This window comes from Podarcis melisellensis (genome assembly GCF_964234715.1).
Source record: "Podarcis melisellensis genome assembly, chromosome: 4".
In the NCBI taxonomy this organism is placed as follows: Eukaryota; Metazoa; Chordata; class Lepidosauria; order Squamata; family Lacertidae; genus Podarcis; species Podarcis melisellensis.
This window is the reverse complement of record NC_138531.1, coordinates 100,820,547-100,841,056: the sequence shown is the minus strand read 5'-3', so window position 1 is coordinate 100,841,056 and position 20,510 is coordinate 100,820,547. Positions and strand designations below refer to the sequence as shown.

Here is a 20,510-nt window from a genome sequence, read left to right as displayed (position 1 = left end):
TGAGAAGCGACACTGGTCTGAAGAGGCGAGGTGTACTTTCTCTTGAAAGGCCAGGGATCCATCCTCCCATGTTCCTCCGGGGCCAACAAAAGCCGCCTAGGAAAGCAATAGGACCGTCACCCTTTGAGGGCCTTTTGCATGCCACCACCTGACCATCAGGCAGTGATTGAGAACATTACAGGAAGTTGGGCTAGACCCTTCCACCTCTACAATTCTATTTTAAAATGTACCTAAAGCTGACTGGCACACACAGAATTCCACTGCCCTCACTATGCAGCAGCCACCGACTGCAGCCCTTCTCAGCGCACCTTGTCACTCAGTTGAAAATCAAGTCCATGCCATTATTCACCACTCTCCAAGTATCTCTCTCCCCCCCCCATGTGGCTGCTGCCTGTCCCTAGTGAATGGCCAGGGCCGCTCCTCTGGCTGCTGGACAGCACTTTCCTGGGGGAGGCAGCGCTATTTTAATGCCCCAGAAGGAAGGGGCTGTTCTGCCTCAGGTGGGAGTAGGTTTGGAACAGGACCTGCTCAGCAGGGACAGTGGCGGACTCTGTCCTGTGCCAAAGTTTTCAATAAAAGCCACCTTTAAAGGGTTTGGGGGGGGGGGTTGGAGCTTTGTGGAAACTCAAAAGCGCTGAGAGAAAATGCACTTTGTCCAAAAAGCTCAGAGGCAGCTCCTCATACCTCTCGGCCCTAACGCTCTGATCTTAGACTGAAAGCCTCTTTCTGGGCTGTGCCCTCCCTCAGCTCAAAGCAGGAGGAAACATCTCCAAGCCACTGTTTTTTGGGAGAAAAATACCATTTATTTACAAGTAGAAACATTATTTAAAATGACACATTTGATTGCTAATTTCTCTACAAAGGCGAGTATTAGAGGGCTGCGAGTGGTGGCGGTGGGGGCACCCTCAGGCAGTGTCCGCCCCCCAGTCCAGGAAACAGCTCACCAGGGAGATCCAGCGAGGCTCTCCTGAGGGCCAAGCCCCGCTGTGGGACGCTTGCCCACGGAAGGGAACCGAAGCGGGGGCCTTTGCACAGCTCCTGTGCACTCTGATGGAGCATCTGCAGGAAAAGGTCCAGCCGGATTGTGCCACCCAAGATCCAGGCATGGGCACCGGCCCCACTGCTGCCCCGGCACAGCCACGCATCCCTCCACCCCCTTTTCAGGAGGGACACTGCAGTGAGGCCTCCCCCCTGCCCCACTCCATGCCAGTGCCTACAGAGTACAATACAAAGCAACACAGCTAAGTAAAGCCTGCGGAATAAGGGGAGGGTGAGAATGCACAGCCTGTACATAATGGAGCTTTCTCCTCCTCCTCCTCCTCCTCCTCCTCCAGCCCAGCCACCAGCGAGGGGCCCTTCAGGCAGCTGGTGCTCCCACCTCCTCCAGGGAATGATTCCTCCTCTAGCCAGGCTCAGGGGATTTATTTTTTAACACCCCCTTGGACAAAAGCCACCCCAGCTCCCAGAGGATTTCTCACATCACCAGGAAGCAGGCACATGACTCTATGACAACCAGGGCAAAGTTTTCCACAGGTGAGAAATGTGTTTCCCTCCACTGCTTCTGGTAATGAGTAAGCGACTAGTCCTCAATGTCTGACAGAAGCTTCCCACCCCAATTCTCTAGTCTGTTGGCCCTTGCTTTACAATTGGGTTGTTGTTTTTTTTTTTAAAGAACCAAGGAGGCTGGGAAGAGGGTTGCCTTGCGAGTGGAAGGGAGAGCCAGGTGGGGAAAACATCTCCGACTTCGGTGCCTTGGGCAGTTCACTGCGCCAATGAGGCAAGCAGAGAGAGCCCGCCCTTGCTCAGCGTGAAAGGGAGGGAGCATTCGTCGGGGGGGGGTGTCAGGAGAGGGGGACCTAGCTTCTCAATAGGAGGTGCCACTCTGGGTGCTTAAGGAGGGGGTGTTGCATTGGCAAAGGTGGTCAACATTATGACACTGCCTCCCTGGGAGCGTAAAATACTGCCAGCCTAGTCCTCCTTTGCCAAGCACTCCTGATTCCTGCCTGATGGAACAGCGGCTGGTATTAAGGGCCAGACCCTGGAATGGTTTGGAGACTGTCCCATCCCCCTCGACACGCCATCATCACAGAGGGAAAGCCCCCTCCCCAATCTCTCAGCCAAGGAGGCTCACCACCCACCATCATGTGGAAACCAGGGGGCGGGGGAAGAGTCCGTGCACCCGTTGGCATCCTGACCAAAAGGCTGGGGATGGGCTCTCAGGCCACGTCAGAGCTGGGAGGGAAGACCAGGAGGGGGAGGAAGGCGGCTGGCGGCTCAGCTGGTAGCAGAGACTGGGGGGCCTTGGCACCTGGCTCCCTTCCTTCTGGGGAGGTGCGGCAGGCGGGGGAGTTTTCGGCCAGGAAAAACGGTGTTAGAACTTGCTGTTCCTCGTGGACCTGGAGTTCGCCTGCAGGAAGGGAAAAAGAAGACAGGAGTTGGGTGGGCTCAATGGCTCCTGCTGGGACTTTAGAAGCACAAAAGGCAGAAGGATCTAATTGGGACCCCCCACCCCACTGTTTCTACAATCCTCTGGGATTTTCTCCTGTACAAGCCCCACCGAACCAAGGACAGCTTTGGGCAGAACTCTCATGCCAATCCCACTGCTCTCCTGCTGGTTTGAGCCACACCTAGTGCCCCATGGGGACAATCCTCCCAGCGTGCCACCTTCAAGGGCACCAAAGTCTGCTGCCTGAGGAAGCTGCCTTGCTTTGCCATGCCTCTTAATTGGAAACCCAGAGAGGAGGACAAAAAAGATGGAGCGCTGCGGCTTCATTCCCCCGCCCCGCCCCTCAGATTTGATAAACCCAAGCTGAACTCTGCAGTCTTATGAGAACGATGAGCGGCTCTCATCACTCTTCTGCATGGCAGCAGATCAGGAAGAAGACAGCAGGTGAAGTCGGCCCCTCGGGTAAGGGCAGAGTCCCACACCCAGGACAGGTGCTGCAAAACCCAGAAACCACACACCACCAGTGGGAGGGGAGGGGATGGCAGCCCAAGGGGAGGTCCGTGCTGCCCCTGGTGTGACCCAGCCAGAAGAGGTTCCATACAGGCCTGCTCGCACTGCACAAGGAGAGGCCAGCCTGCTCTGGCAGCCCATGAGACCTGAAGGAGCAAAAGGATGGGGAGTCAGGCCTGGCACGCAGGGGCGCCCGGCCCTACGACTGAGCAATGGACCCAGCCCTTGCTCGACTCCCACAGGCATCTGGATGGGCCACTGGCCTGATCCAGCAGCCTCTTCCGGTGTTCTTTTGCGGGCAAACCGCCTTCTGTGCTCCAAGGAGTCCCAGACTCATGGCTTTTCCCAGCCCTCTTCTCTGTCTATTAGCTCCACCAGACTATATATCTAAATACACTAAAATGCAGGCTCACATTCCAGGCGAAATCTCTCTCCCGCCCGTGCTTGCTCCAAGGGGATGCTAGGAGCGAGAGACTCATGGGGAGGCCCCTTCTCCTTCCTACCTTGCCCTTAGGTGATGACGCTGCCCTCGGGGATCTCCGGCTGCTGCTCCGGGGGGAGCTTTTGGGAGTCACTTTGCGGTTGGGCCCCCGGCGCAGGAGGCTGTTGCCCAGCTTCTTCGGAGTGTTCAGAATGCTGAAGGCCATCGACTGGCGCCTGTTGGGCTGCAGGGAAAGGGGAAGGAGTCAGGAGAATCAGGAGACCTCAGCAGCCCTTCTGTGCTCTCTCATCCCCACGGCAAGGGAACTCAAGAGAAGAGTTCGCATTCCTTGGCATACCGCCTCCTCACCCCCCCCCCCCAGTTATTATAATCACTGCAGAGAAGCACCAGGCCTATGTCTGAAGCTAGGGAGAGATTGAATTTGTGTTATGTGGTAGTCTGGTGTTTGTGTATAGATAGGCAGAAAGGAGAGATCCTACTTTGTAGAAACACAGAACTGTAAAGCTCGAAGGACCCCAAGCTCCTGCAACACAGGAATCACAGCTAAAGAATCCCTGACAGGTGGTCACCCAACCTTTGTTAAAAAACTTCCCTGCCTGAGTAGGGGTGGTCTCGCAGCCTGCTCTGCTTCAGCAATGCCGCAGCCTCCGAGGCTCCCTGCGCCCTGCTCTGCCAGCCCAATGGAAGAGCAAGAGGCTCCGAGGCTCCATTACCTGCTTGGCTGCCTGGGCTTTGTCCTTCTTGCTTCCCGCATGGGTGCTGTGCTTGTGCTCCTCGCTCCGCAGTTTGGGAGTCTGGGGCCGTGGGAAGCAGCTGGCAGATTTCTTGGACTGAACGGAGAAAAGGGGTGTGTGGAAGAGAGATTAGTTGGGGCCTGATGCGACTGAGAAAAGACAACGATGCCTTTCATCTCCCCGCCAAGGTGGGCAGCTGAGAAATGAGGAGCAGGAGATGTCGCTGGACTGCAACTCCCAGCAACCACAGCCAGCCACACCCAACGCTCAGGCATGATGGGAGCTGCAATCCCAGAGGGACTCAAGGGTTCCTGGACCCCACCAGCACCTGCCCTAGAAGACACAGGCGAACTTGCCCCATTACACTCCCATAATAACCCTCCCCTATATCCCCACCCCGCCCAGCTTGAAAGGGGTTCAGGCCAGCTGAATGTGCCGCAGAGCCACTGCCACTCACCTCAGGGGTCCCTGCAGCCTGGTGGGATTCATCTGAAATGCGCTTCCTCTGCTGCCGAGTGGCAATGCCCCCTGCTGCCGCCGCGGAGCTCAGGGTGCTGCGGCGGGTGGCTGGGCCCTCGGAAACCTGGGAGGGCAGCATGCTGGCACGGCGGAGGGTCTCTCTGGGGTCCCCTGTCTTCATATCCTCATCTGTGATGGTGGCCAGTGACAGGGATGGCTGGCAGGTGGGGAAGAGGAGCAGTGCGGTCATCAGACGGAGGCTCTTTGTGTGCACACGCACACCAGGTTGAGCCTACTGCAAAAGTGGAACAGCCCCCAAAACGCACAGGGGAGGAAGCTCCCCAGGTGTCTATTGACCAGGACTGAGCAAGATTTACATGCACAAACACACATACAAGGGACTGCCACCCCTGCTTGCTCCGCTCACCAACCCTGTCTACGCACCACTTTCACACTCTTCCCAAACCCCTCCTGCCCTCCCCCATATATTCACATAAATATGCACTAGCCCTCAAAGGGCCATGTTTTTTTGGGCGGTGGGAATCCAACCCCCCAACTTGATCTCCACTGTAGAATCTAATTTTCCATTCACAGAATTCTCCAGGCGTTGACTAAATCAGCAGCAGGAGCAGGCATCGCATCCGCACCCCCTGCCCTCCCTGGCCTTGAAAACCTATGGCTCGCTGCTGTGGGAGTCAGGACTAGCTGGCCCTTTGGCGACACTCACCCGAGACTCCAGGGGGTAGCAGGTCTTCAGGTGAGGTGGGCAGATCCTGTTGCGCTGCTGGAGCTCAGCGATGCGGCTCCAGTCGTCAAGCACTTCCGGCTCCTCCTGGCAGGTGCCCATGTAGAAGCTGCTGCGCCCTGAGAAGGGTGGGGGGAACAACAGGGGAGGGGGTCAGCTGCTTACTTCCTAGGTTGCATCACCAGCCACACAGAAGGGAGGCACCCCAAGTGGCTCTCCACAAGATAATCGACAACAGTGATCCCAATCAAGGAAGGAGGTTGCAAAGAGATTCCTCTGCCCCCACCCCCTCCATGGGCACGAGGAGGAAAGAGGGCAAAACGGAGCCCCCCATGAACAGTGAACTGAGCCAGCCTTTCTCAACTGCAAAAGAACATTCAGAAGAACCCTGCTGGTACAGGCAACTGGCATTCAGAAGCCTTGCTTCCCCTAATTGTGGAGGGAGAGTGTGAATGTGTCCAATCTTATTTTAAGTTGTTCAAGTTGTTCAAGGCTCTCACTGCCTCCTGCAGAAGTGAGTTCCACAGAATAATTATATACTGCGTGTGGAAGCCCTTCCTTTTATCCATCCTGGCTCTCCCGTGTCCCCCCTCTGCTGGCTGTTCTATGCATGGCCATTCCAGGCCTTGCGAGGGCTGTCCATGAGATGCTTTTGAGAAGGGAGGAGCCAAGCAGTGCCACCTTCACATTCATGCCATCACCGGCCACAAACAGACATGGAGCAGGCAGTTTGCCAACAGGCTCCGAGGGAGGAAGTCTCACTCTGGAAGACTCACACCAAGGAGCAAAGCAGCAAGGAAAAGCTAAGAAATGCACAAGGGGACAGGTCATCACCTCTGTCTGTCTGTCTGTCTGTCTGTCTGTCTCTCTCTCTCTCACACACACACACACACACACACACAAACATGGCTGTCCTGACACACATCTGGATATCTTTTAAAATCTTTTACATTTTATTATGTTTTTATATGAGTTGGAAGCTGCCCAGAGTAGATGGGTATAAACAATAAAACTGATATTGTTGTTGTTGTTGTGCCACTGATTGTCAGGCATGGTGGACTAATAGTGGTGGACAGAGACAATAAATGTAGCCAGCAGGAAAACCTTCTGAAGGCAGCCCTGTTTAGGAAAATTTTCTTTTAATGACTGATTTTTTAATGTATTTTTAAACTCCTGTTGGAAGCCTCCCAGAGTGGCTGGGGAGACTTAGCCAGATGGGCGGGGTATAAGTAATAAATTTTTATTATTATTATTATTATTATTATTATTATTATTATTATTATTCTGAGGGCAAGAGTTGTCTGTCCATGGAACAGACCCCCTTGGAAGGTGGTGGGCTCTCCTTGTTGGAGGCTCATAAACAGAGGTGGGACTCTTTAGCTGTGATTCCTGCTGTGCAGGGGGTGGCCTAGAAGACCCTTGGGGTCCCTTCACACATATTCTCTGATTCTGTGTGGATCACTGAGCTCGCTGGACTCCTCTGAGATTCACCAGAGCAATTGCTGTACTCTGCTGACTGGCACGGAGGGCGAAGCTCTAGAACAGCCTTTGCCCAGCTTCTTCTGCTCCTCCAGATGCTTTGGACTATGACTCCCAATGGCCCAGCATCATCCCGCCATGCTCGGCTGGGGGCTGCCAGGAGTTGTAGTCCAGGACGTCGTCTAGAGGGGCCCACCAAGGTGAAGGCTGCCCCAGTCCTGCCGCCGCAACCCCCAGCACTCACCAGAGCTGGCTCCTCCGGCCTGGGAGCGTCTCATGGAGCTGCGGGTGGCAGGCCGATAGCCGGGCAGGCTCATCAACGCCGTGTTGTTGGGGGAAGAGGTGCCCAGCCTGGTGAGGGATTCCTGAGAGGGGAGGCTGGCGAGGGAGCGGGTGGAGGAAGAGGATGCGGAACGCAGGCGCGTCTTGACCGGCTCTTGGCTCGAGCTGCTGCTCTGAGACGCAGCGGACTGCACGCTGAGGAAAGAGGCGTCAGCACTCTGGGGAGTTTCCGGCTCAGCGTGTTTCTGTGTAGAAGCACAAGGAGGAGGAAGAGGAGGGTGAGTATAAAGAGGAGCTGCTGGTGCTGCTTAACTCTGCCCCCACCCGCCAAGCTGCTCCTCCCCACCTCCATCACACCAGACAGAATGTTAGACGCCTCTGCCCTGTCTTCCCCTATCCCTCACTCAGCTTTCCTGTAAGCTAACAAGCACCAAACGCTGCATTCTTTCTTCACTTTGCTCCAAACCCTAGATTATTTTTGCCGCCCTTTTCTGAACCTTTTCCAACTGTACAATATCCTTTCTGAGGATCTGTACACAGCATCCCAAATGAGGTTGCACCACAGGTTTGTATAATGGCATTATGGCACCGGCAGTTTTATTTCCAATTCCTTTCCTCTCTTCCCTAGCAATTCCCAACTGCCACACACCGGGTCCACAGCTTCATCAAGCTATCCACTATGACCCCAAGGTCTCGTTCATGACCACTGTCAACTCAGAGCCCACGAGAGCGTAGGTGAAGCTCGTGTTCTTGGCCTTGACGTACATCATTTTACACTCGATTACACGGAAGTGCATTTGCCGCTTTACTGCCTGTTCACCCCACTTGGAGAGCTTGTCTTGGAGCTCTTTCAAACCCTTAAACCATCTGCCAGCTCAGATTCATCACTCCTTGTTCCTAGTAAACCACCTCAAGAGGGCAGCTCCCATCTCTCCTGAATCCACCGCTAACAGCAGCAGTCGCCTGCTAGCCCCCCACCCAGGGAAGCAGGCTGCTAAAAGTGTATGATGGACCTGGTTATGGAGGATGCACATTTGAGCAGCCCTGGATGCCACCTATCTCCACAGCCACCATCACCACACCTTGGCTCCCATCCCTAGGTGGCCCCCACATTACTTTGATCATGGTGATGTTGATGACCTGTGTGGTGCGCCGGCGGCCAGAGAGTGTTTTCCGCCCCGACTCAAAGGAAACGTCGCCCGTGGAGTTAACGCTGTTCTCCAGCTTGGACCTCGTGCGGGTGGGGATGGGCGTGAAATAGAGGCTCTCCAGAGACTCCACCTTCCGAGGCAGCCGGTGGGAAGCCTTGGACGGCTCTGCTGTCCCAGATTCGGAGGTAGAACGGCGAGACCTCCTGCTGTGAAGAGAGATGGGGGGGTCATGAAACTGGCAGGGAGGCCACAACCACAGAACCCTCTCTTCACATTCCCAAGAACAAGGAAACTGAGAAGTCTTCACAATACAATTCAAAGTGTTGGTGCTGACCTTTAAAGCCCTAAACGGCCTCAGCCCAGTATACCTGAAGGAGCGTCTCCACCCCCAACATTCAGCCTGGACACCGAGGTCCTCCTCTCAGGGCCTTCTGGTGGTTCCCTCACTGAGAGAAGCCAAGTTACAGGGAACCAGGCACAGGGCCTTCTCGATGGTGGCGCCCGCCCTGTGGAATGCCCTCCCTTCATCAGATGTCAGGGAAATAAACAACTATCTGACTTTTAGAAATGTCTGATGTTTTACTACTGTGTTTGATGTCTTAATGTGTTGGAAGCAGCCCAAAGTGGCTGGAGCAACCCAGTCAGTTGGGTGGTGTATAAAACTAACAACAACAACAACAACAACGCCCCATGTCTCCAAAGTTGCTTCAGTGTCAGGCCTGCCAAATGAAGGACCCTGCAAGTGGCCACCCTTGGGGAAATATGCATTTGGTCCTAGAGCTGCAAGGGTGGGAAGCCTCTGCTCTATGGCCAATCAAAGAGCTAAGGAGGAGGAGGAGGAGGAAAGAAATCTGGCACGGAAGCTGAGCTGCTCTGCTGCAGCCGCCTGCTTGCCTTCTAAGCTGAGGGCCAGTACCTGGTGGAGTTGAGCGGCTGTGCTTCATCGCTGGTGCTCATGTCCAGGCTGTCTGTGCTGACGTCGGCTGGGCTTTCCTGGAAGGTGATGCGGCTTTTTAATGAATCTGTGGCCAGCTGGAACTTGCCCTGCTCACGCAGCTGGCGATCTGCAAACTCCACCTGCGTTTGGGTTGGTTAACGGTAAGGGGCAGGTGCCACGAGCAAGCTGCGCACCAAGGAAGTCAAGAGACCCGCTAGAACCAAAATGGCTAATTAAATGTTTCTTTGCATGCATCTACATAAGAACTGGGCCAAGTCCACCTCACTTCAGTTGCAGGTAAATATGTTGCTATATATACTAAGCATGGGAACCCATGGCTCTCCAGAGGTTGCTGGACTCCAGCGCCCATCACCCCATGTCCTTTGGCTTCCTGGCTAGAGCTGGAGGGATTTGAAGCCCAGCAACACCTGGGCTTCATCCCTGGGGTACAGAAAACAGGCTAAGATACACGACGCACAGAATATTCCGTTTCCTTGATGATATATGCAGGGTGCGCTTTGCCTGCTGCTCTGCTCTGTGCATATGGCAGAAGGTTTTTCAACTTCAGTTCTAGGGCAAGTCTAAGATTAAGCAGCACCAAGTTTGAAAGGATGGTTCCAAGTTATTAAAGCTTTGCATCTTAGCCAGGAAGACTACGCTACAAAGGGGGAAGTATTCACACAATATGGCCTTGTTATATTATGGGGGAGAGGTTGTCTGTCAGAAGTGGCTAGCTCACATGGCTGATTCTTTGCCAGTTTGGGGGGAAATGGCTTCCCAGTTCAAGAAGCCGGGGGGTGGGGGGCCGCTTAAGCAACACTTAGCACAGAAAGTATAGAGATTGTTGGTGCAGGTCACCCACCCACGCCACTGTCCTACTCAACTTTGCACCAGCCCTTCTCACCCACTTCAAGACAGCACTAGGCAGGTCCTGAAAACCTACCACGAGCCATTTACCATGTTATTTGCCTAATTACAAAGGCACTTAAAACCATACAAGGAGGCAGCCACAGCCTCAGAGCAGACTCTTGATTCCCCTCGCCCAGTCTTGCCTGCTGTGACTTGCAGGGGTTTTGCTGGAGACAAGAACTTAATTCTCAGCCACAGGCACCAAGGATTCCACCGGTGGCATCTGGCATGCCCAAGCGTTCCCCTCCATGCACAGCTTGGTGTTTGGGGCTGGTGTGCCCTTCCCTGCTTCCTCTCAACACCTGTGGAGCCCCGCCCACTCTCATGTACACAGGAAGCTGCCTTAGCCCAAGTCGGGCCGGGTCCCTCTGGCCCAGCATTGTCTGCTCCTAGGGCCAAGGCTCGCTCTCTGCTGCCCCAGATGAGGTGTCCAAGGACTTCAGTTTCAGGAGGGCAGATTCCAGAGGAAAACCTGGGAGAAAGGCCCTTGTGGGGATTACGCAGAGGGCTGGTGGAGCCTCCCCCTCACTGGAGGTCTTCATGTAGAGGCTAGCGTGTCATGCATGTGCTGGTGGGGTGTGCTCTAACCCTGGGCTCCTTGCGGTGAGCAGGGGGTTGGACTAGCAGGCCTCCAAGGACCCCTCATAGGATTTCATCTGGCTCTTTGGAGTCTCAGGTGGAGGGCCTTTCCCACCGCCTACAAATGCCCCCCGGACTCTGGACTTTCTGCAAGCAAAGCAGATGCACTACCACTGAGCCACAGCCCTCCTGATCTTTGCCAAAAACTGAATTATCTGGGAATCTAACCTGCCCAGGAGTGCCTCCTGCACCTAGGGACCCCACAGGTCCTTCTTGCAAGGGGAAATGCAGGTGGGTGGGCAGGGCCTGGAATGGAAATGACTGGGCCCTGCTGTGGACCTGCACCCTGCCTCCTCAGCCACCGCCCCTCGGCCCTACCTGTGCCTCGAGGCTGCAGAGGTTCTTGGAGGTGAGCTGGGCCTCCTGCATCTGCCTCACCAAATCCTGCTGCTCCTTCATAAGGCGCTCTGATTTGGCCTTCAGCTCCGCGTTCTCCCTCTCCACCTCCTCCAGGACTCCAAGCCTCTCGAGCAGCTCCTGGTTTTGTTGCTTCTTTGCGTCGTAGTGGGTCTTGGCCTTCTCCATCTGAGGGGCGAGGAAAAGTGAGGCAACCGTCAAGCACAACACCTGCCAGTCTTGAGCCAATTTCATGCAAAACCGGGACATCGGAAGCCAAGGCTGGTGCTTCCTTAAGAGACACCCTGTGTCGTTGTGCAACGTCACAAAGTGTACTTACCCTCCACACACCCGCATTTGCAAACCTCATCATGCAGGTCTTATATGCCAGTCTGTTAGCTCAACGGCCGCCATTTTTGTAAGCTATGGAATTTTGAGGCCTATAATGGCAGAACTTCCTTTTCTTAGTACTTGCCTTAACTGTGACTGTTTAATACAGGGTAGAAGCCAGGGTGATGGTTGTCTCCCCTCCCACCCCTCACTTCTGCCCCAGAGGGAGACAGCTCCCCTTTTTCTACCTGTGTCTTGTAATGCTCAGCAGCTTGTTCCTTCTGGGCCACCTGAGACTGGAGATCCAAGATCTTCTCATTCTGGTGCTTAAGCTCTTCTTCATGCGCCTGCTGAGGAGAGACCCAGATATTCCCTTACAGTGCCAGAGAGGGAAATTGTTTTCTTTCATCCCCATGACTCTTGCACCAGCTGAGTGAGGTTGCTCAGTAGACTTACAAGGGTCCTTTCCACCCCTTGTCTTTGAAAAGCTGGCATCGGTGAAAACTAAATAGCTTTAATTGGATTTTGAAAAAAAGGCAATAAATTGTTACTGTTTCACATTTCTTGTTATCGTCTTCCCTGATTCCCCTTGCCCTCGAATGCAGGGGATTAGACTAGTGGGTCATGCAAACCACTATTCTGAATGCTTTTTATAGGGTAGGGTGGGGATCTGGGGATAAATTTATGAAGCCAATGGGACAGTGCCCCCCAAAAGCTTGGGCACCTCTGCACTAGGAGAACTCTCTCCAGGCTCCATCCCTGGAAGCTCACCTGGGCTCTCTGCTGCTGGGCTTGAGTGACCTTCTCCTGCTGAGCGTACTTCTGTTTCAACTCCTCCAGCTGGAAAGGAAAGGGGGGGGAGAGAGAATAGTTATTCCAACCCCTCCCCCTCCTGCACAAAGCGCTGTTCAGCCACTCCCTCCTGGCTCTTTGAGGCTCTGCACCCCATGGCTCTACACAGAGCCACCCATTCAGCAATCTCTGTCCCCTTCCTAAACCTGCTGTACTGGAACAGCCATGCCTAGAAAAGGACTGGCTGGCAGGAGGCCAAGGAAGGCTCCCCCTTTTACCAAAAGCTGTGACTCCTGCATTGCAGCAGATTGGACTAGATGACCCTTTGGGATCTATGATTCTATGAGCAAGGCATCAGAGAGTCACAGTTAGGACATCTCGGGACTGACCACTTTATCCAGTTTGGGGGTTGGAAGGAGGAATCTGGCGCTGTCTATGTTACTCAGCTTGGCCCCTTCAGCATCAAACACTTCTCTTGTAAGTCAAGCCCCATGTGAAAGAAAGAAAGAGGGGGGAGGGCCAAGTTCTGCACCTGGTAAAAGCAACACTAATAGGTCACTGAATGTGTTTTTGGATAACGACTCTGATTGCTAGGAGGAAAACAGCTGTGAGGCCCCAATTCAATGCAAGCACTGCTCAGCCTCCCTGAGACTGAGGGCGTTTCCCCCAGAACTACACACCTTTTTCAAGCTTCTTTTTGCAACCATGATGCCATAGTCTGAATTCTGTCAAATGCCACAGACCCTCAAGAGTTACTACAGGAACACAGAAAGAACTGCATGCAGCAGGCCAGAGTCCTCTATGCCTGGAAGCACATTCCAGGCATACCCACATTCCAGGCACACCCTCCGACAGGTTCCCTTCCACCCAGGAAGCATCAGTATCACTGGAGCCCCTGTCCTAAACATTCTGCCCCTGCAAGAGCTTCCTGGAAGCAGCAGCAGAGAGGGTGCCAGAGCAGCCTCCAACCCTCCACCGACTCATCTATGCTGCGCAAACACCACATTCCAGTTGCAGGTTGGGTCAGTGGGCTTCAGAGCAGAAATGGTGCATGGGGGTTAACAGCTTTCCAGGAAGAGCAGCTCTCTACAAGCAGAAGAGCCGGGGTGTGCTGCAAGCAGATGCTCTGACATGCGATGAAAGTGATGCTGGAAGTTAATTAGCCACACCCACCATCCTGCATTTCCCACCTCCAGGTCTCCCCAGCAACCCCAAAGCAGGGTCTCCATTGCCAACTGTTTGCCTCTCGTGCACTCGGGGGTAAGGGAGCGCCAGGGATCCACGGAAACATTGAAGGTTAGAATCCAAGAGGGTTTCTGAAGTGGAGGGGGCCGTTTCAGGGGATTCTAGTTTAAGCTGGTTTGCTCTTAAAACACAGGGGTGAGGGGGTGGACTTGTCTTCAGGTGCAACCATGCTTGCAGATGGCTAAGAGAGGTGGTGGTGCTTTTAGCTCCTGGAAACCCTGAAGGTTAGAGGGCTGCCCCCCTGCGTTGCAGACCCTGCACTCTGCCTGGAGCTCAAGGTCTCCCCTCCTGAGAGCAGTATCATTCACAGAGATTCTCTCCTATACCGAAGGAAAATATAGGAAGGAGATGGGGAAGACAGAATGCCAAAAGATGCAGCAGCTGGAGCGGGAAAGGACCTCGGAGATCATCAAGTCCTACTCTCTGCTGCTCAAGGCATAGGGCACCTCTGGCTTCATATGGCTACTTCCCTCTTGGCGCAGTAGAGTCTTAAAAAGTAGTGCCCAGAACTGGAGAAAGTGTGCCAGATGCAGGTAAAGGTGGGTAAAGAACCCCTGGATGGTTAAGACCAGTCAAAGGTGACTATGGGGTTGCGGCTCTCATCTCACTTTCAGGCCGAGGGAGCCGGCATTTGTCCACAGACAGCTTTCCGGATCATGTGGCCAGCAGGACTAAAACACTTCTGGCATAATGGGACACGGTGGCAGAAGCTAGAGTGCACAGAAACACCGTTTACCTTCCCAACGCAGTGGTACCTATTTATCTACTTGCACTGGTGTGCTTTCGAACTGCTAAGTTGGCAGGAGCTGGGACACAGCAACAGGAGCTCACCCCGTCGCACAGCACATAGCTAAATAATGAAACTCACTCCCCCAGGAAGCAGTCATGGCCACCAACCTAGATAGCTTTGAACGAGGATCAGATAAATTCATGGAGGAGAAAAGGTTCCCCATGGCTACTAGCCCCTGGTGGCGATGCTCTGCCTCCACAGCTGGAGGCAGCAGCACTTCTGGATCCCAGTTGCTGGAAACTGCAGGAGGGGAAGGTTGCTCTTGTGCTCAAATCCTGTGAGGGGGTTTCCCTTTTGGGCACCTGCTTGGCCACACTGGGAACAGGATGGAGGACTAGATGGGCCATTGGCCTCTTCCAGCAGGTTGTTCCACTAGGAGTTACAAAGAGAAGTGGGAAATTCTACAGGGCAAGTACCGTATTTTTCGCTCTATAGGACGCACCCGACCATAAGACGCACCTTGTTTTAGAAGGGGAGAACAAGAAAAAAAATTCTCCCCCTCTCTGCTCAGCACCCTTTCAGCAAAGAGGCAGGAGAAACAGAGCCCCTTCCATTTCACCTCCTGCTTGGCTGAAGGAACGCTGCACAGCTTTCCCTCTCTGCTGAAGCCAGGAGAGTCTTGCTCTCCTGGCTTCAGCAAAAGCAACCCGAAGCCTCCAGAGCGCGGAGGGAGCCCTCCCGCTGCGCTTCAGAGGCTTCGCTTTGCTATCGCTGAAGCCAAGGAGCCTGCATTCGCTCCATAGGACGCATACACATTTCCCCTTAATTTTTGGAGGGGAAAAGGTGTGTCCTATAGAGCGAAAAATACGGTAATTGGTACGCCCCAAGGTGCTCCCAAGGCTTCCCAGGTGTTGGGTTGAGAGAGCGCAAGAGGATGCATGCGGTGCTGTACTGCGGTGCTATCAGAAAAAGAGGCACCAAGGAGATCTTTAAAGGGGAGGGCAACAAAAATGGTGTGTGGGTGTGTAGCAAGCCCTCATACTACTATGAGACCTGCTGGAAGGGCAACAATCCCAAGTAGACTGACTTTGCTGCCCGGAGGCACAACTTTCTTTGCAAGCCTTGGCTTGCCACATAGCTATGGACAGTCTTGCCTTTGGCGCAAAGGACAGGATTTGTGCGCTCTCTGCTCTTGCCAAATAATTTTTTTTGTCAAAGTAAGAGAACAAAAGTTTTGCTGACCTGTGTGAGGAGGCATCTGGGCATAAGGTGCAGCGTTTTAGAGAGGTATTGTGAAGCCCTGTTTTCCCACACAGCCCCCAAACGAGGGTGGCGGCGGCCTTATTACTTGTCCTCTGTAAGCCCCCATTGCAAACAGTTCACAAGAGGAGATGGCAGCCATGATGGAGGGGAAGCAGCAGCAGCAGCAGCTACGTCATGCACTGTCACCGTTTAAGCAGCTGACACCTGGCATGCATTACCTGGCATGCATTAGCTCGCTCTTTCTGATATACCTCTAGCTGCTCCACCTGTAGGATTGGGGGGTGGGTGGGAGGGGGAAGCAATGAAGGCAGACGTGAAAACACCACAAAAAGCAGCTGGAGCAACTTGTGGCAAGGGTGGGAGCTCAACTGCCAACCCAATCCAGACCGAGAGGGTGTTGCTCATCCCTTCCCCAGAGGCTCAGAGCTGAGAGGGTGGTATATAAATCAGAGGAGAAGACTTGTGGAACCTGGAGGGGCAATGCTAGAACACTGCATACATGCAGGAGCAAAAGGGAGCCCATTCAAGGATAACATATAGCCAGCATCTCAAGCAAACATGGCTCCTGGACAGCAGCACCCCCTTTGTTAACTTGCATGCTTTAACTTTCAGGGAAAGTTATCTACTACTGGCCTACAGCAAACACCAAAGTTCTAGAGCAGGGGTCAGCAAACTTTTTCAGCAAGGGGCCGGTCCACTGTCCCTCAAACCTTGGGGGGGGGCCAGACTATATATATATATATTTGGGGGGGTGAACAAATTCCTATGCCCACAAATAACTCAGAGATGCATTTTAAATAAAAGAACACATTCTACTCATGTAAAAACACACTGTTTCCCGGACCGTCCACGGGCTGGATATAGAAGGCGATTGGGCCGGATCCAGCCCCTGGGCCTTAGTTTGCCTACCCATGTTCTATAGGGCTAGAGATGGAAGGAGGGTCCCCATTGCTCAAGATGTACCTCATGAGCCAAATAAGGTCTGCTGAGCCTTTCAGGCCACATCTTGCTTCTGAACATTCCCTCAATCTGAACTGCACTATACAGAATGCAGCAAGGTGCGCCCCCACCCCCAGGTGTCTTGCAACCTCATCCAATCCTGAGAGAGATGCTTCCGTCGCTCAAGGGTGGCCCTGCAGAGCTGTCCCCTTCATTAAGCGAACTGGAACCAGAATTTCTAAGCAGCATGGAAAACCATTAAGAGCCACCATCATTTTCTGTCCAGCAGGCAAACCTAGGCCGGATCCCAGACGGTTTACTCCATCTGCCTACTCTCCAGAGGCAGGGCTGCCCCCAGGTGAAGCAAGGGAGTAGGGACGAAGTGGTGGGGGGGCGCAAAGAGGATGAGCTTTGCCCCCCACCCCTCCACCCTGTTTCAAGAGGGCAAAGAAACCACAGGGTGGGTTGGGGCGATGCAGCTGCCTAGGGCTAGCCCCTGGGCAACTCCCAAAAGCAACCGAATCCCATGTGGGGCCTTACCTGCACCAGCTGCCTCTGCTTGCTCTCCTCGTACTTCTTCTGGGTGTCCTCGAGCACCCGCTTCATGGCGGCCACCCGCTTCTCCGAGTCGAGCCTGACCAACTCCATCTCCCGAGTGTGCTGCTTCTTGACCTGGGCCAGCTCTGCCGGCAGGTGCTGCAGCCCCCGGTTCTCCTCGGCCAGCTGCGCCTGGCCCTGCTGGAGGGCGACCAGCTGCCCCGCGTAGCTGGCCTTCTCCGCCTGCAGCTGCTGGATGGCCCGCTCCCGCTCCAGGAGCCTCTCCTTCACCGCCTGCAGCTCTGCCTGCTCCAGCTTGGCCCTGGCCAGCTCCGCCTGCAGGAGGCCGGCGGCGCTCTGCATCTGCTCCAGCTTCTCGCGGTGCTTGCTCTCCTGCGAGGCCTGCTCCGCCTGCAGCTGCTGGTAGAGGGACTTGATGGGCATCAGCTCTGCGATTAGGGCCTGGGCCCCTGCAAACTCCTGCTGCTGGGCGGAGAGCTGCTGCTCCTTCTGGAAGGCCTTCTCCTGCCAGGACTTAAGCTCCTTGCAGAGGTCCTCCTGCCGCTTGGAGGCAGCGCTCTGCTCCTTCTTCAGGGCCTCCACCGACACCCGAAGCTTCTCCGCCTGCTCCTGGGAGCTCTGCGCTTCGGCTTTCATGGTTGAGCACCTCTCAGCTGCCCGGGAAGCGGCGGTGGCCATTTCTGACTGCAGGATCCGCAGCCTCTCCTCCAGCTTCTTGCTTTTTTCGGACTCAGCCAGGGCCAGCCGCCTCAGGTCCTTGATCTCCCCCTCCTTCTCCAGCTGCTGCCTTTGCATGATGGAGGTCTCTTTCTCCATGCTGCTGATGATGCTGGCCTGGCGCTCCGATTCCTGGGCACATCGTGACAGCTGCTCCTTCCAGCTCTCCTCAGACTTGCTCTTCTCCTGGGCTGCAGCACGTAGGACGACTAGCTCCTTCTCGGCTCGGGATGCTGCCTCTCTGCTCTGGGCCAGCTCCTTTCCTTTGTCATGAAGCTCCCTCTTCAGCTTCTCTAGACTGGACTTGGATACCTCCAGGAGCTGCTCCTGCTCCGCGGCCCTCTCCTTGTGCTGCGCCACCTCCCGCTTCAAAGCCTCCGCCTCCACCTGCTGCTCCCGCTCAGAGGCGGCTGCCACCTTCTCCAGCCGGGCAACAGTGATCTGCTGCTCCTTGCACTGCTTCTCCAGCCTCTCCACCTGCGCGCGGAGAGCCTCACACTCCTTCAGCTGCCCCTGGTAGAGCTCTCGGCTGGAGGTGGACTCCTGCTCCTGCTGCCGCTTCTGCTCCTCCAGGCTCTTGAGGGAGGCGTCCTTGGAGTGCATCATCGACTTGATACTGTCCATCTCGGCCTTTTGGGTCCGGGCTGCCTCCAGGAACCCTTGCAGCTCGCTCTCCATCTTGGCAGCCCTCTCCTTCAGGGCCTCAGCGGAGGCCAGTTCCCCCTTCAGCTTGCTGACAGTCTTCTGCAGGTCCCTTAGCTCCTCGCTGCGGGAGATGTTCTTGAGGCGCAACTCCTCTAGCTCCCGCTCTTTCTCCCCAACTAGCTCCTGGGCCCTGGCTACCTCCTCCTGGAGCCCAGAGACTTCCACTCGGTGCTCGTTGGTGACATTCTGCAGCTGCACCTCCAGGGCTGCCTTGCTGACTTTCTCAGCGGCCAGTTCCGCCCTGGCCCGTTCCTCCTGGCCCGCCAGCCGTTTGGTTTCCTCCTTGTGCAGGGCCAGATCCTGCTTCTGCTGCTGGGAGGCCTCTTCCAGCTTGGCCTTCAAGGACTTCAGCTGGCCAGACAGCTTCTCTGTCTCGCGCTCCTTCTCCTTCAGGGCTGCCCTGGTGCTAGAGAGGCTGGACTCAGCCGCACTCAGGTCCTTACGGCTCTGATCCCCTGCCAGCCTCACCTGAGCCTCCAGCTCAGCCACCCTGCGCTTCTCCTCAGCCAGCTCCCTGGTGCCAGCTTCCAGCGCCTGGGCTGCTTCGTGCCCCTCCTTCTTCCCTTTGGCCAGGCTCTGGGCAGCCTCCCTCTGAGCCACAGCCACCTTCTCCTGCAGAGAGGCAATCTCTGCCCGGAGCTGGTCCTCTGTGCCCTCCTTCTCCTTGACTTGTGACGTGGCACAAGCCAAGTCTGCCTGGAGCTCAGCCAGCGCTCCTTGGTGTTTGCTGTTCAGGTGCTTCACCCGAGTCTCCAATTCTGCCACCTTCTGCTGCTCGGCCTGCAGCCTCAGGTGGGCCTGCTCCTGCTCCTCGCTCAGCACTCGGACTTTCTCCTTAAGCCTCCCCAGCTCCCCTGGGTCTCCTTTGGCAGCCACGGAGGAGAGCTCTGCCATCTGGTGCTGCAGCTCCTCCACCTTGGTCCTGGACGCTTCCCCCAGCTGCTGCACTTGCCGCTCCAGGGCTTCCCTCTGGGCCTTCTCCTCGCCCATCTCCCGCAGGACCTGGTCCCGGTGCTTGCTCAGTTCCTGAACCTGCTCCTCCAGCTCTGCGATCCGCCGGAGGTTGCCCTCCAGGGACTCGGCCGCCCGCCTCTTCTCATCCTCCAAGATGCCTTCTGTGTTGCAGACGGACTCCTCCAGGATCAGGAGCCGCTCCTGGAGACGGGTGTTCTCCTTGGCCAGCTTCTCCTTGTCAGCCAGCTTCTGCTGTGCCTCACGAAGCTGGCCTTTCAGCACCGACACAGCTCCTGCTTGGGCCTCGCTCTGCTGGCACTGGGCGGTGAGGGCCAAGATCCTGGCCTCCAGCTCCTGGACCTTGTGGCTCAGATCGGCCTTCTCCCTCTGGGCTTCCGTGGCAGTGGCACTCTGAGCGCGCAGCCGCTCGGTCAGGGTAGACAGTTCTGCCTCCTTCTCCTGGAGTTGCCTCAGGGCCAGCTCTTTCTCCTGGGCAGCCTTGTTGTATGCTTCCTGGCCTGCAGCCTCCACCTGCGTCAGCTTCTGGCTGCTCTGCTGCAGGGTGCTGGTCAGCTGGTCTACCTGGAGGCTCAGCTCCTGAAGGGCTGCCCGGGAGGCCTGCTCGCTCTTCTGCAAGTCCTCGGCCAGCTGGCCCTTCTGCTGCTGCAAAACCAGCAGGTCCTGGTCCTTCTGATGGAGAAAGCCCATCAGCTTGGCGATCTCAGCCGTCAGGGCGTTGACCTGAGCGACCAGGCTCTCCTCCTGGGCACGCAAATCCTGCTCCAGCTTCTCCTTGCCTCGAGAGCTCTCAGAGAGGGAGTTCTGCAGCTCCGTGAGCAGGCCTGTGAGCTGGCGCTTCTCTGCCTCAAAGCTGCTTCTCTCGGATTGGAGGTTGGCCTCAAGCACGTGCTTCTCCTCTTCGAGGCGGAGGACCGTTGCCTGCAGCTCAGTCTGCTGGCCACTCAGGTAGGCCACCTGCTGGTTCAGTTCTTCAAGCTGGTGGGACAAGGAACAGCGAACAAGGTTATGCACCCAGAGAACACACAGAACGAGCCTTGCTCCTTCCCCTCCAATACTGCCCAAATACAGACTCACAGCTTATGCACTTAACTTACATAATCTCAGTTTTACGTGCTTGACCAATTTTTTTTTTTTAAAGGAGCGTGTGTGGTGTTGGGAGACATTCTGCACAGAAACATGTTTGTAAC

At 55.3% G+C, this 20,510-nt stretch overlaps 1 protein-coding gene across 1 annotated transcript in view; it reads right to left on the bottom strand.

The window, feature by feature from the left end:
* Positions 1-780: 780 nt before the first annotated feature.
* Positions 781-20,510, bottom strand: part of NUMA1 (nuclear mitotic apparatus protein 1) — a 69,186-nt gene continuing 49,456 nt past the window's right edge. Inside the window, 13 exon segments of the mRNA XM_081909508.1 lie at positions 781-2,407; positions 3,460-3,621; positions 4,112-4,228; positions 4,590-4,808; positions 5,319-5,455; positions 7,060-7,342; positions 8,214-8,454; positions 9,165-9,325; positions 11,052-11,258; positions 11,648-11,749; positions 12,171-12,239; positions 15,648-15,695; positions 16,909-20,298. Of these exon segments, the coding sequence (XP_081765634.1) occupies positions 2,372-2,407; positions 3,460-3,621; positions 4,112-4,228; positions 4,590-4,808; positions 5,319-5,455; positions 7,060-7,342; positions 8,214-8,454; positions 9,165-9,325; positions 11,052-11,258; positions 11,648-11,749; positions 12,171-12,239; positions 15,648-15,695; positions 16,909-20,298 (5,172 nt within the window). The 3' untranslated portion in view covers positions 781-2,371.